Source organism: Candoia aspera, chromosome 8 (genome assembly GCF_035149785.1).
Source record: "Candoia aspera isolate rCanAsp1 chromosome 8, rCanAsp1.hap2, whole genome shotgun sequence".
NCBI lineage: Eukaryota > Metazoa > Chordata > Lepidosauria > Squamata > Boidae > Candoia > Candoia aspera.
The window spans coordinates 14,914,587-14,930,107 of NC_086160.1; the positions used below are offsets into that span (position 1 = coordinate 14,914,587).

The following is a 15,521-nucleotide window of genomic DNA, read 5'->3' on the forward strand; positions in this document are numbered from 1 at the left end:
ACACCTTTTCCTGATAGTCAGGAAGGCAGTGAAAATTGAGCTGTTTCATAGGGCTCTAAATTCTATGAAGATCTAAGATAATTGTTGGAAGAGGACTCTATCTTATTTTGGCAACTTATGTTGGACGTTTTCTTTTTTTATTGCTCTGTTTGAGTTAATTTTAATATGTTTTGTAAATCACCATGAGTCTTTTAGGAGGGTGGGGGTGTAGAAACATAATAAAGAAATAAAATGATGGACAGCTCTGGTGGCTTCCCTTCCAATTACTAACCAAGCGTCACCCTACTTAGCGTTTCCTACTGCTGTCCCTTTCTATATGCATCCATTTAAATTGGAAAAATGTGCCACGAGATACCAGTGAAGTCATCCAATTCCAAATCTAAGCAAAGAAACAGTGCAAACTGTTCTTCAGACTTTTGAGCAGCAAGAGCTCAACTTCAACTTCATTATATAGTAGAGAAATACATATAAAAGCTTTTACCACCTACAGCTTGAAAACTCGAGTGGACAGGAATGCTCATCCATAGGAAAATTATGCAGCTGAAGGTAACATTCCGCATTAATTGTCAGCCTGAGAAGAGAGAAAAGTCTGATATCAGAGGTTTTACAGGTACCAAGAAGTCATCAGACATTTTTTTTTTCCCCCTTTCTGGGGGTGGTGGTATTGTTCATCTTTGGATTCAAGAAGCTGTATGTTGTGGGGGTTTTGTGTTTTTAATTCTTGTATGCCACCCAGAATCACTTGGGCAAGATGGGGGGTGTATAAATAATATAAATAAATAAAATAAATGTTAACCAAGACATCAGTGGCATTCCCTTTCAGTGGTAGGCTTTCCAAAAAGTAATGCAAACTGCTTCTGAAGCTCTGTTCAGTTCCATAAGCCTTTCCCACGTATTATGCACATGGAGAAATGACACTTAAGTAATGCTTGACTCACTGCTGCGCAAACTACAGTTCAGACAAATTCATGACATTGATGGTGTCCAGGACTACCACTAATGATTGGTCATGACCGCCATATGACATAGCCACATCAAACCATGCCCACCTCAATTGGAAAAAAGCATTTTGCTGGAAAAATGCTGAGATCTAGCGTTTCACCTCCACTGCTCACAGGATTTTTTTATGTGCAAGCAGAAATAGTAGCAAGGTATCTGGGAAATCTTTCAATGCTTTGATTTCTATTTTTTGCAGTTGACCTCTTCCCTGCCTAGCAACCTCTCAGAAGTTGTTAAAGGTTGTTGTGCTTTTGATTTTTGCTGAACTGGTATCTCTATTTTCTTCAGCCACAAGCAGCATAGAGAATCTGGACAGAGAAATCTTTCTAACGTAAGTCACAAAAGACAAGAACTGACAATCATGTATATTTATTCTGAAGGCCTTACATTACATTGCTTCTGATTTTGCTGGGAAGAGGACCATAAGAAGCATTATTGAACAGCAGTCATAAATAAATATAATATTTACTAGGACTGGGTCAGGGGCAGCACACTGCTTATATGCATGCTGGCGCAGCAGCAGCCAAAGATGAAATCCGGCAATAATGCTCCTAACTTGTTCAATAATGTTGGAATTGTCAGATGACTTCTCTGAAGAATAAACGATTGTGCATCACAAGAAAAACACAGAGCTGTCCAAAATCCTAGCTATTTTCAGCCTCTATGTTTGTTATTTGAAGCCAACACTATTATAACCTCTACTGTATATTTTGTACAGTTCTTGACATGAAGAGAACACACTGGAGTTTCTTCAGCTCAAAGGCAACAATTGACTGGCTTTAGGGGAACTGAAGGAGTAAATGATTAGCCTGACAAAAAGGTGGAGGTTGAGAATTGCCAGCAAGCCATTTCTCCCTTTGCCCTCCAGGGGAAAGAATACCACCCAGCCAAGGAACACACCGAGGACCGTGTCAGATTCTCCTACTGCATCTTCAGTCTCTACCCCACAAACCCTGCTTTGTTTTCCATAATGGGTGAATCTAATCATACAATTTTTCCCTGCAAAGAAGTCTTGCTGTTGGCAAGTCCAAGGGGCGCATGACACACTTAGGAAAGGGCAGGGCTTTGACCGTGCAGCTGCCATCTTGGAGTTTTGGGCCCTCCCTGCACAGACCCCTGTTTTGGCCCTAAGGAGGACCTCGGTGTCTGAATCAATATGCAGATTTCAGATGCTGCAAAATTATTGTATGCAAAAAGTTGGAAAAGCAATGAACAGTGGGAGACTGGATTATAAAATTAACTGAACTTGTAGAAATGGCGAAGCTGACCATTTTGGTCAGAGAAAAAAAACCCCAAAGATTTCCTTGAAAGACTGGAAACCTTATATGGACTTTTTGTTGCAAGAAGAAAAGACTGAATTGATGATTTCGGGATTTGGGGGTTAAAAGGGGATGGAGAGGATGGGGAAAAGACTAAGATGATAATTATTCAGTAGAAAGAAGGGCGGAAAGCATAATTGCATGTTTTCTTTTTCCGTTTCCTTTCTTTTTCTCTTTATCTTAGTTTCTCTTTTTTTGTTTTGTATAATTTTACTGTATAGAAAAATTCTAATTTTATACACACACAAACACAGATTTGAGGGGACACATATGAAGACATGCACAACGATAAAGACAACACTACACAGGCCCTGCATAAAGGTGCAGCATCCCCAGGGTGAGGATCCAGGTCCTTTCCCTCCCAGTGATCCTTCTGCAGTGATCCTGACTTCCTCCATTATTGACTTGGGAAATCATTGATCTGCTTCCTTTCGACTCATGTAGATGTTCAGTCAACTGGGCAACAAGGAAGACAGTTCCATATTTTTTGTGACTAAAGGATACATGATGAGCCCCTTTACTAAAGCGACATTCAAGCACTTTATCTGGCTCCAGGTTGCAGCTAAAGGACAGATACTAAGTTGGACAATTTCTATGGCTCTGCTGAGATATACTGCTCCTCTGTTTCTTCTCCCATATACACTTAGTCATTCCTCCAGCGTACTTGGACTGTTTCATCCCATGTGAGGATTAAAGGAATGTAGCCTTAGCAACTGATCCCTGAGTTTTTTTCCTCTCCCTTCCTCATCCCTTTTCCCTTTTGTGCCATGACTGTCGGTCTTTCAGCCATTCTAGAAGCCTTTGGGGGCTGAAGGGAAAGATAAAATGAATACTTTAACATAGCAATCCAACTGTGTTAAAGATTAGGATTATGCAGATAAGTAGAAATCTGGTCCACTTTACAGTCTGCTTTAGAAGAACAATTTATGGGAAGACGCCATCCCCACCAAAGTCATGGGTGTTTTCATTGGCAGCTGTGCAAAGCTTTTGGAAGCCAATGAATTACAGGGAGAGAAAACAAACACTGGATTGGGGGACAGAAAACGTGTGTGATGGCAGCAGGGAGCCTAAATCAGAAGAGAAGCTGTTAAAAAACAAAAAACAAACTTAAAATGCGTATTTGTTAGCAAATGCTCAGAAAAAGGCTAACATTAGGAGACTGGCTTTTTGCTGCTATCCATGCCAATAGTGGAATTTATTTTGATACATTGCACAAATCCAGTCCAAATCCCTAATGCAATGTTTCTCAGCCTTAGCAACTTCAAGATATGTGGACTTCAACTCCCAGAATTCCCCAGCCAACATCTTGAAGTTTCCAAGATTGAGAAACACTGCCCTAATGGATTTGAACTGGCAGCCAAAAGGGAAGCAGAAACAGATTTTTTTTCCCTCCTCAATTTTTTCCTAAAGCAAGTTGTCCCTTCGCAACTAATCTCTCTCTCTCTCTCTCTCTCTCTCTATATATATATATATAGATAGATAGATAGATAGATAGATAGATAGATAGATAGATAGATAGATAGATAGATATATAAAAGATTTGTGTCAATTCCAGGAGTGGAAAATATTTCTCTCCCTCTTATTAGGTATTTCTAGAGAGTGGGAAGACTTTGAATCTGCAGAGAAAGGAATTTGGACAGAGAAGAATGAAATGAAGATGAGATACAGACCTGGGATTTATAATTAGCAAGGGGTACAAGATGCCTATTGATGTATTCTGAGCAATGCAAATCCATGCTCTGCCTGTATTACTTTTTCTGATATACACATAAAAAAGGTAAGATAAACAGGGATTATATGCTCATTTTTTATGAGCACATATTTTACTAACTTCAGCAGGGTTTCTTGGCAAACATTCTATGCAAAAATTTCCATAAACTGGTTTGTTAATGTCTGTGAAATGAGGCATGAGCTATGGAATAGTTTCCTGCTATTGCTCATCAATGTTTCTTTACTTAAATCCATGAATGCACCCAAAGTGGAACCCACTTTTTAGTCATGCACCAGGTCATGCTCCAAAGAGTGCAGCTCCAATTTCAAAAGCTGTGGGTGAAATAACAGGGAATATAACATAACTGTGTCTCCTTATTTGGCAAATTTCTTTACCTTAGGGTGTATAATACTCGTCCATCACTCCAAATACGAAGCAGGCGGTTTGGTGTGGTGATCCAATGGGCATCTGATTTCCTTGAGTTTCGGAAGAAAGTGTCAGGAATCCAGATTTTGCCAACCATATTGCTGTTCAACATAAGGACTTTTATGCTGCTGTTGAATTTCAAGCGACTGTCATACCAAGTCTGGGCAAAAATTATGTCTATGGTGTATTCCTAAAAAAAGAGAAATAATAATTTTACATAAAGAAACAGAAAGTAAATAGTATATGGAAAGTAACATTTAAATGTTGACTAAATAAAATTAGGAAAAAGCAGAGATCTGTTGGTCAATAGCAAATCAGGCTGGGATTCCGGTTCAACCAGTTTGTATTTTCAGTGAAAAAGCAAGTCAGAGTAGACATCTTGATCCTCTGCCGTCCTTGAATGCAGAAATGGGATCTATGATAAGGAACACATTTGCACATCCAGGCTGAGTGTACAAGCTACATCCACCCCTTAGCCACTTGGATTTGGCAAGTATTATTCACGCACCCTGTCTTGACACTTGCAAAGCAAAATTGAACTGCATTTTTTATTTTGGTTCTTGACCTTGTTGTATCCCACCCAGAGTCCCTTTAGACTGGGGGAAGGAAGGAAGGAAGGAAGGAAGGAAGGAAGGAAGGAAGGAAGGAAGGAAGGAAGGAAGGAAGGAAGGAAGGAAGGAAGGAAGGAAGGAAGGAAGGAAGGAAGGAAGGAAGGAAGGAAGGAAGGAAGGAAGGAAGGAAGGAAGGAAGGAAGGAAGGAAGGAAGGAAGGAAGGAAGGAAGGAAGGAAGGAAGGAAGGAAGGAAGGAAGGAGCTGATGCCAAACACAGCAGCCAGGCTACTAAAAATCTGTGACACTGTAACATAAGAACATAAGCCATGCTTTGCTGAATCGGACTCCTGGCCCAGCTAGTCCAGCAATTTGTTCCACAGTGGCCAAGCAACTACACGAGAAAGCTCACCAGCTTCACAGCAGGTGGACTTCAGAGGCAGTCCCACTGCTGTCAAGGCTAATGGCCACTGCTCCCCATGACATCAGTGAATTGGTCCAACCCCTTTTGGAAGCCAGACAAGCTGGTAGCTACGTCTTGTGCTAGCAAATTCCAAAGTTGAATTATGTGTTGGGTAAAAAAAAATATTTCCTTTTGTCTGTCCTGATTCAATTTTATTGGGTGACCTCTGGTTCTAGTATTTGGGAAGGAAAAAAGAGCTTCTCTTTGTCTACTTGATCCACACCATGCATAATTTTGTATACCTCAATCATGCCTCCTTGTTCTCCTTTCTAGACTAAAAAGCCCCAAGTGTTGCCACCTTTCCTTCTACAGAAGCTCCAGCCCCCGGATCATCTTAGTTGTCTCCTCTGAATCTTCTCTAGCTCCACTATATCATTTCTGAGGTGTGGCGGCCAGAACTGCACACAATATTCCAGATGTGGTTGCACCACTGATTTATCAGTATTTAAAGTTCTGAACAGTTTCCAGGTGCTTACTGGACACAGTTTAAGGTGTCAGCCTTGATTTTTCAAATCCTAAAGGATTTGTGACTGGACTATTTAAAGAAACTGCCTCTCCCATCATGAGCCTGTCCAGTTCTTAAGATCTGCAGATCATGTTCCCTGAAGATGTCTCTTCCTGGGTATCTGGGTATCTGGTGATGGCTGCTCACAGCCTTCGGTCCCTACTTTCTTAGATTTAGAAAACCTATTAGATTAGAACCCATTTTTTTCCCAAGCTAATTCTCTTTAGGATCAATCTGAAGTTAAGTTTTAAGCTTTCTGCCTTGTTTCTTAATTTCACAAACTGCTGGCATAGAAAGGCAGACTATTAATTGACTAAATACTTTCTTTTTAGTTCATGCATGGAGGAGCAAGATCCTGAACTCTGCATTGCCAGAGTGACTCACCCACTCCTTATAAAAACATACTGAGCCAATCCGAGATAGCACCATAGTGACAAACAGCTGCAGTTCATTAGGCTATGGCATGAAATAAAATCAGCAACTGTCCCTTACTCTTCACGTGCCAAAGACATATTTGAGGGCATTAGTTCTGACTGTTACAGACTGATCTAGAAAGAACAGCTTGTTGTTGCCTGCCTTTATTTTTTGGAGAGGGAGAAGTGAGAAAGAAGAGATATTAGATGAAAGGAAACAGACACTGAGAGAAGACACAGAATAACTGGATGAAGATAGAGAAGATAGAAAAAGAAAGAGAACATTGCATAATGGAAGGTAGGCAGATGTTCCAGATGGGTTATGAAGTGTACACAGGATAAAGAACATGTTTATGTACAAATTGCCCCCAACCTTGAAGAAAAATACATAAAGTTATTACAATACAGTGAAGGAGATGGATGCACATCCATGAACTTTGGTTGTTAATACTGTGTATAAAAGTAATCATCGTAACACCACCCACTGCTATAGTGAAGACATTAATTAGTAAGAAACAAGTGATTACTTCCATTCAGATTTACGTGGGACCACTGAAGATCTTTCCAGGCTGAAATGTATCTAGTTAAGGATATCACTGCTGTTATTATTTTTCAGAAACTGGTATGTCAATTGGTGTCCTTACACCAATAGAGGACTCTTCATCACACATCAGTGTGCACCATCAATCCTGCACCTTAGTGTCCCCATGGTTCTCTTGATCTTTGGGAATGAAGCTGCTATTCCAGCATTTCTTCTGAATCTGCAGGGCAGATGGTCTCCCACTGGTGGGAACTTTCATTTCATCCCACCCCACAGCTGCTTGAACTCTCCTCCTTCCTGTTGGTCAACTGTTCCAAGAGCACCAGGCCAACATTTCCCTGTGGCTATCTGCTGAACAGAGAGGCAGGTCAAGCACTCTTGGCATCATTTCCAGGGATGATCCTTTTCCTTTCTTCTCGCCCTCAAACATGGGTGAGAATGAGACCAGGATGGCCATGGTGAGGAGTAGATCCAAGCAGCCTGAGACAGCTGCAGAGGGCAAGATGGGTGGCTCTGCTGAAGTGCTCTCAGTGAAGAAGGTTAGAGATGAGATGGAGGGAAGAAAGAGGAGTGGGAAAGAGGACAAAACTCAGAAAGGAAGAGAGACCCAGGAGAGGAGACCACATACATGAGTGGAGTAGAAGGCTTTCTTCTTTTCTTAAATGTGTGGAGGAAATAGCTCCATCCACTTAAAATGGAAAGGGGGGATGGGGAAGCACATACTTTTTCTGCCAAAGGAAGAAAATAATATAACCCCATCTCACATTAAGGATCCTCTTAACTCAAAGATTCTCACTGGGTACTTTCAGCTAGAGATCACTTTTTTCCCTTCATGCAGGTAAATGGAGGAAGTGATTTTTCACTTGCCCAAAGGGTGTTAAGATTAAGGATGCTACTCTGACACATGGCATGTTGGAAGACCATTTTAACATGCAAGGTGTAAACTTCAGCATTGAAGTGGCAAATGCTGTTACTGACAAGGGCTAACCTGCTATAAGGCTCAAAAGATTATCTTCAGGATTTAGTTGTGTAATATAATTAGGTAATACAGTTCCTGCCACATGAGAAAACGGGTCCAGAGCACACAAGGAGGACCATCTTCCCTAACAGCAGATGCCAATTTTTTTTGTTTCTTTGAATGAACACAGTTGGGTGCCAAATATTTGAAAATCAGCTTTGCTCAATCACAGATCTCAAGTTTAACTTCAGGCATCTAGTACCAATAACTACATCTGAGGTGTGTCTGTATGTGTATTCCAAGGTTATATTTTTCCTCTTTCAAGGAACTGGATAATATTTTCAAAACAGCAGCAGCAGATCAAAGGAAAAACAGTAGTTATTTAGCTCTCACTGAGAACATTAATCTGGCTGCTAAGTTTCCTTTAGGGATGCAGTACCATTAATGCTAAATAACAGCAATAATACCATTATTATTGCCCTAATCAAATACATTTTCCACATATCCCACATCAAGCACAATTCTATTTGTCCAAAGCCTGGATATATATTCTTACACCAGCATTATATAGATTCAAATTAGAAGATACCATAGCAGATCAAATTATTTGTTGATCTAAAAACTAATACACAAATCCAATTATCTTTCAGCCTATTCTATCTTTTTCCAATTTCATACAGCTTTTGCCTCAAAAATGAATTAAAAATACACATTTTAGGTAAGGTACACTTAAAATAAAAGTGAGTTTTCATTTCCTTGCCACCCATTATTAAAAGAAAATTGTGAGTGGATATGGAAATGAGATGGAACAAGCCACATTAGTAAACAGTGATTTTGCTTGGCAAGTTTAAGAGAAAAGTAAGAAGGATACAGATAATGGAAGGACAAAGCAAGATCAAAGACAAATAATTTGTAATAATCCTTGAAAAGCAGAGATGGCAAGGATGGATTGAAGCTGTGGTTTGCTACATGAAAATGTGAGGGTTGAATGAAAAGTAATGCCTCTACCTGCATAACTGTTGTTTAAATAAAAATATTTTAATACATGAAATAGGAAAATAGTCCTTGAAATGAGCTCTCTTGCTACTTGTATGTACATCCCCATATAATCATCCCCACACTTCTGCCAACAATAGACACATTTCTTAAAGTCATCATAAAAGAAATCCACATTTTGTCTCTTCAGTTGGGTCCTTACAGTTCTTCCAACTTCATTTGCGTCAAACGTGTCCATGAAGGTATTCCTTTAACTTGGGGAAGAAGTGGCATGGTGCCAAGTCTGGACTGGATGGCAGATGGCATAAGATGGTGAGATCCAACTTCACAATCACCTCTTGGGTGACTCGTTAGGTGTGAGGCCTGGCAATTATTTGTTGCAGCAAATATTTTCTTCTTTTGCTTCCAAACACTGCTAATCATCATTCCAGAGTGTTGAGTGTTGCAATGTAGCACTCTGAGATTATAGTCATGCCAGGCTCAAGGAAATCCATTTGAAGAACTGAATCCTCAAAAATTAAAAACGTAAGTTTTTCTCCCAAAACATGAATTTTCTCTCCCCCCCCCACCCCCCGTGAAGTTTTGTCATCACATTCCATGGACTGATGCTTCATTCCTAGGTCATGTTTTGTCAGCTGTCACAATGCTGTGAAAAAATCCCTCACCTTCATTTTCACAGTGTGACAATAACTGATGACAAATTTCAACTCTTGAAACTTTCATCTCTGCCATCAGCATGTGAGGAACCCGTCTTTGGTTGGGTTCTGAAATTTGTCAGCTGTTGTTATGGTTGTCCACTTTTTCTGATCACATAAATCAGTTGTTCCCTATTTGCTATCTATGTAAATTTTTTGGCCCAGCAACACACAGTACTCACATCAATTCAGTCATCATCATAAGCAACTTGAATTCAATAGTGAATTTCAATTAAAGGGACTCTTTCAAGCAGAGAAAAATCCAGTCAGGGTACTTTGCTTACAGCATACTCAGTGCAGGCTTCCATTTCATGAACACATAGCAACACAATCTTTTCCCACTGCAACTTTCCACCAACTGAAGTAACAGATGCTGATGAAGACATCAAAAATTCTAGTCATCAGTACTGCCATCTGCTGACAACATATGACATTGGAGGCATTATGTTTTAATTCAGTCCTTGTATGTGCTCTGCAAATGGTTTTTTAGGAAATGCACTCCCTATTCGCCATCATAGCACCCACATTCTCTATATGAACTTTTGTGGAGAATTGGGTGAAATGCCAGATTCATTTATCAACTGAAAAGATTATAGTTATTGAATTTGATTGTGTATTCTGATGCACAAGGTTTTATTTCCTGATAATTTGGAATGTGTGCACAGCAGATAAAATTGCCTCTGACGCTAATATAGAAAAATGAGTTGGTGGCATAGGCACAGGATGGAAGACTGATCCTGGTTAGTTGCATTATACAGGGAGCATGAAAGGGCAGACCACTGGCATAAAGTTATGGCGCAAAGCTGTGTTGACAGGGGGCCTGGATAACAGTGCATCTGAAGACACACTGTTTAAGCACAATCTCTTTGCATGCCTGGGCTCCCAAGTGTAATGCCTCTTGTTCTCAAGTTATCACTTCCATAACAAAAACAAATTTTCTCACTATGGGAACTGGAGTTGGGAATTTGTACTGTTCTATGACTGTAATAAAGAATGATTGATTGATTGAGTTGGGAACTTTAATATAGGGAGGAAGGTGACAATTTAGTGTTCTCAACATGGTGGCCATCAGATTTCTTGGGACCACAATTTGCTGAATTCCCAGCCAGTCAGTGTGGAAAGGCTGAGACAAGAGATAAACAGCATATACAAAGATGCCAGTGTTTTAGCATGATTCTATAAGTTGCAGAGAAAGGACATTAAGATTTGTCTTGCTTTTCAACACATGCCTTTCACTCATTTAACCTGGCCCCAAGTGCCTGCCTTAAGAACTTTAAAGCTGCCAAGCAAAGTCCTTCTTGATGGTGGTCAACATTCTCTTGTATTCTTTTCTAGGGGGTTGGGCCACAGCCTTCTCTGCAGACTTTTCATTGAGCAGCAAAGAAAAACCTTCCCATTAAAGGTATCTAGTCTGACATCTGTGGTCCAAAGATCTTTGCAAAATGTACCATGCTGGTTTATGTTAATTCTTGTGTGTTGTAGATCCTTGCAGGACCATCTTTCCCAGCACCCTTTGGCCTGCTCAATGCATTCCCTGGTGAAGGGCTTGCTGAGCATGAAATGAGGGGATGGAAGCCCATGGAAACTCTATGAGGTACATCAGGTCAGAAAACAGACACCACAAGAACTCTGTTTTATTGATATAGGCTACAGTAACAGAATCCTGAAAGCCTGACCTTTCTCTTTCCCTCCCTCTTATACTAAAGAGAATCAAGGTGGGGCTCTCTTGAGTTTCTTCCTCACTCTTTCCTGTTTTTCTGGGCTAAGTTCATCCTTTCCTAATGGCTTCTGCAGATCTTCTTCAAAGCTATCTCTATCCTCCTCTACACCCTTCAGTGGGCTTTCTCAGCAGCTGCCCCTACACCGTGGTTCCAGATGTCTGGTTGCAAATAGTAGAATGATCACCTTGGTTAGTTTGGCAGAATTTGTTAATTTTGCCCGTTTTATTTTATTTCTTTTTGCATACCACCTTGAGTCTCAGGAAATAGGTGGCATATAAAACATTGGTGTAGGATGTTGGTTAAGCACGAGGGAATTCCCAGGTTCAAGTCCACCTCTAGCTGTGGAAGCTCACTGGGTAACTTTGGGCCCATCACTCTCTCTCAACCCAGCCTCCCTTACAGGATTGCTGCTATGGGAAGGAAGTGCTATGTACTGTATGTCACCTAGAGTTCCTGAAAAAAATCAGGATTATAAATTTGATGATTATAAAAAAAAGAAGACATAAAATAAAATACATATCAGCATGTCATAACTATGAGAAGGGACTTTCTGCAAATAAATATATTTGCTGATTGAATTTTTAAAAAATATGTTTTGCCTGAGTATAGAACAAGAGTATAGAACAAGATATTACCATCTTTTCACATCACTGGCCCTTGAAGGAATTCAAGATAGCATTTTGCACAAGCATCATGAAAAACTACACACATACACACACATACATATACACATATATTTCAGAAGGTCCTTCCCTCTTCCGGGCCCCTCAAACTATGGCTGGGGATTCTGGGAGTTGTGATGCAGTACATTAAATATCACTCTGCAGGTGCCTGCATGTAGACACTCTAATTGCATCCTCATTTGCATATACAGCATTTTATTTCAAAAGGTATCTCTGTCATATCGCTCCCTGAATGGTCAAGGCCAGCAAACCACAGGAAGTCAGTGAGATATCTCCTAATGAGATTTTCCACTCAAACCAGGTCGGCTAGGGTGACAAAGAACAAGCCAATAGCAAGAACCGGCAAAATAAAGATTAGATATGGGGCTGCTTGAGAAATGCATTCTTTATACATTCTGATATGACTGTTCTGATGGGTTCTCTATTCAATTAATCTCACTGTGTATTTGAAAAATATGAAGTGTGAGAGACATTTCAAATACCTACTAAAGGAAGTATTGAAATGCAAATGCTTTGTACCTATTTCAAAATGGGAAGTCCCTCACAAGTTATTGCAGAGAAATAATCCAAAAAGACACATGAATGAACACTTCTTTAAAATACAAGAGGATAAAAATGAATCCTTCCCACACTTCACAGCTGCAAAAGCTATCTTGGCACTTCTGCAGGAAGACTTCAAAGGGCTGATAACATGAAGCGGGTGGAAAGAGGTTGGAATCTCAGATATTGCCTTCCCATCCTCTGCAGCCTCCCTCTTACATCTTGTCAAAAACACAATGTGCGAGCCCGTCATCTCTTTAGTACGTACAACAGGCGAGAGCCCCTTTTGGGGCCTGGGGATGCCAGCAGACAGGCAGAAGATGCTAAGGGGGTGGAACTGGTGTTTCACTTATTTTTTGAGCGGGTTATCTATTTGCTAAGAGCAATGTTGAGCTACTCTCCAACTCAAACAACTGATTACCTGTGTTTCCAACCTTAAAATGGTGGGAAACTAAACCCATTTTCAGCAACTATGGTTCAAAGAAGCTCCAGGGACTGCCAAAAGTGAGTTTGGGGGCATGACTGTCCTTCCTGAATACAGAAGCTGAAAAAAAGATTCTCTGCTGTTCTTTTCTCTGCTGGGAACCAGGATTTTCAAAGGTAACAAACCCAGGCATATAAAATCAGAGCTCAGCAAGGTAATTAACATACAGTATGTCAAAAGAGCAGTGGGGAGGGAGTGCAATAGGGCCCTAATTGTTTTATTCACAGGTTTTTAGGGATATGCAAAATAATAAACAACAATAATCACTATGGCACGCCTACATTATTTCATGAAGGATGAAAACAGACTATCATTTAGCAAGAAGAATGTGAAACAACTTCTCCCCAATTTAAATCCTACATCAGTCTAGCCCAGGGTTCTCCAAAGTGGTCAGTACTGACCCCCAAGGGTTGATGGGACTATCCAAAGGGTCAATATAATTAATAGTAGTTATACTAGTATTTATTAAATTATTTTCATATAATAATGATTGGGGGACAATGAACTATCTGAAACTTCACGAAGGGGTCAATGAGCTGAAAAGTTTGGGGACCCCTGGTCTAGCCACTTTTTGCATCTGATGAAGTGACCAGAAGCTCATCAAAACTTATGGTTTCTAATAAAATGTGTTAGTTGGAAAAGGGGCTATCAGAGTGCAGCTCACAGTCCTTGTATGCTCCTGACATGCAGGGAGGCAATTTTCATTACATCAGCCAGAAATCTAGCGAAGAAAGAGAAATGATAACATTCTCCTTGTTAATTTGTTGGAAAATGTTCACCTCTGGCTTACAAAAAAGTACCACTCAGAGAACAGTTGCCGAGATTCAGCCCTGATTTGCACAAAGTCACGGCAGCAGTTAATGCTCTGAACGTAACTGCCAGAGAACAGAGCGGCTTGCAAAGAATTCTGCCAAAACTGCATCAGCACAAATGTTGCATATACCATCCTAGGTTTACTTAATTATACTCTGGGCCCTGTCTCCTTCCATTTAAAGGAGACAATGTCCAAATTATATCTAGGCATTGTTATCTAGATTTCTCTTATCTAGGCATCATTCCTCATGTACCATGCACAAAATGATAAATATCCAAGCAATTCTTTGCCATTTATTCTCCAGACAATATGTAACTCCACTGTGTTCAAAGTTTGCACCTCGTTCCATAGGGGGAAGATGCATTTTGGTCAACCAAGATATTCTGTCATGAGTAAGGATGGCGAGCAGGGGGCTCCCATCCAGACTGTCAAGTGCATGCGTAGCACTGATGAATTGTTCAGCCATTCAAAGAGACACAGATCGGGACCGCCTTAACCCTTGGGGGTTATATGTCTGGGTTTTTCCCATGCTTCTTCAGTTTGTTAGGATTCCTGTTAAGTACTAGCAATAAATATTATAGACCAGTTCATTGTCTCAGTGTGTTTCCTGGTTGTTAGGACATATTCCCTCCATTCCTACTTTATTTTTTTTAATTCCTTAATGGGCTGTTAAACTTCACTGACTGATCACTTCATCTTTGGAGGTTTGTGTATGTGTGTGGGAGACTGCAATTTCATAATTGGATTTCTATCAGTTTTAATCTCATGCCAAAGGAAATGTATTCATTTAAATCAATTGCTCAGAATATTTAGTAACTATAAGAAGCTGATATGTCACAATACGCTAATGCAATACAAATTCAAAGTGAAGTGTTACCGGATACCTAACATATGGATGGATGATGTCCCATATGCAAATATTCAAACAGGTAAAGTTTATTTGCCCTTTCTTTCCCATTTTCCCCTTACATACCATTGCACAAAAGGTTTGTGAACACCTCCCATTTCTTCATCCAACCTCATGCCTCTGAACCATGAAAGTTACTCATGTTCTAGAACCTCGGAAACTTGAAGAACGCCAGAAGAACCTATATAAATGTATTCATGGGTACTCAATGGTTCATCAATACTATTTGTGGGTGTGCTCTGGCTGAGAAGGGAGCCAGATTCCATACTTTGTGGAAGCAATTGAAGGTAGAGCACAATGTCATCTGGTAGGAGGAGTACTTGAGACTCATTTGCTATCTTTCCTTCTTCTCTTGACTCTTCCTTGGTTGGTGCCTTGGAATATGTGAAGCAGATACAGCCTTGAGAGGAGCTATTTGTGGGAAGAAACAACTGTTGAGAATCAGCATAATTAGAGAGATGAAGGTGCAGGTGATGGATGTGGATGCTTGCATGAAGGACTAGAAAGGGTCTGTGGAGAAATGGTTGGAATTCTCTGCCAATCAGCTTGTAAGGGCCAGGAGCTCCAGACAAGAGGTGAGCAGATGGAGGTGACCTAGGTAGCAGTGGGTACAGTCACAGGAACTGGTGACCCGATTGGAACCACATGCTCCTCTTCCTCACATCCTGAGGAAATTACTATAGGTTGAACAGACCCTACTGGCAAATATAGAGTACTTCCTCTTTAGCTTGCCAAAAACCATCAGTTTTCTCAAGAGAAAGAGTACTCTTTTGTTTTGGCTTTTCATGTCACGTCTC

General features: G+C 40.4%; 1 protein-coding gene across 1 annotated transcript in view; it reads right to left on the reverse strand.

The window, feature by feature from the left end:
* Window positions 1-15,521, reverse strand: part of GABRG1 (gamma-aminobutyric acid type A receptor subunit gamma1) — a 65,272-nt gene that overhangs the window by 16,446 nt on the left and 33,305 nt on the right. Inside the window, exons 4-5 of the mRNA XM_063310473.1 lie at window positions 4,425-4,645; window positions 489-571 (exon numbers count right to left, since the gene is read on the reverse strand). Of these exons, the coding sequence (XP_063166543.1) occupies window positions 489-571; window positions 4,425-4,645 (304 nt within the window). The remainder of the gene's footprint in view (window positions 1-488; window positions 572-4,424; window positions 4,646-15,521) is intronic.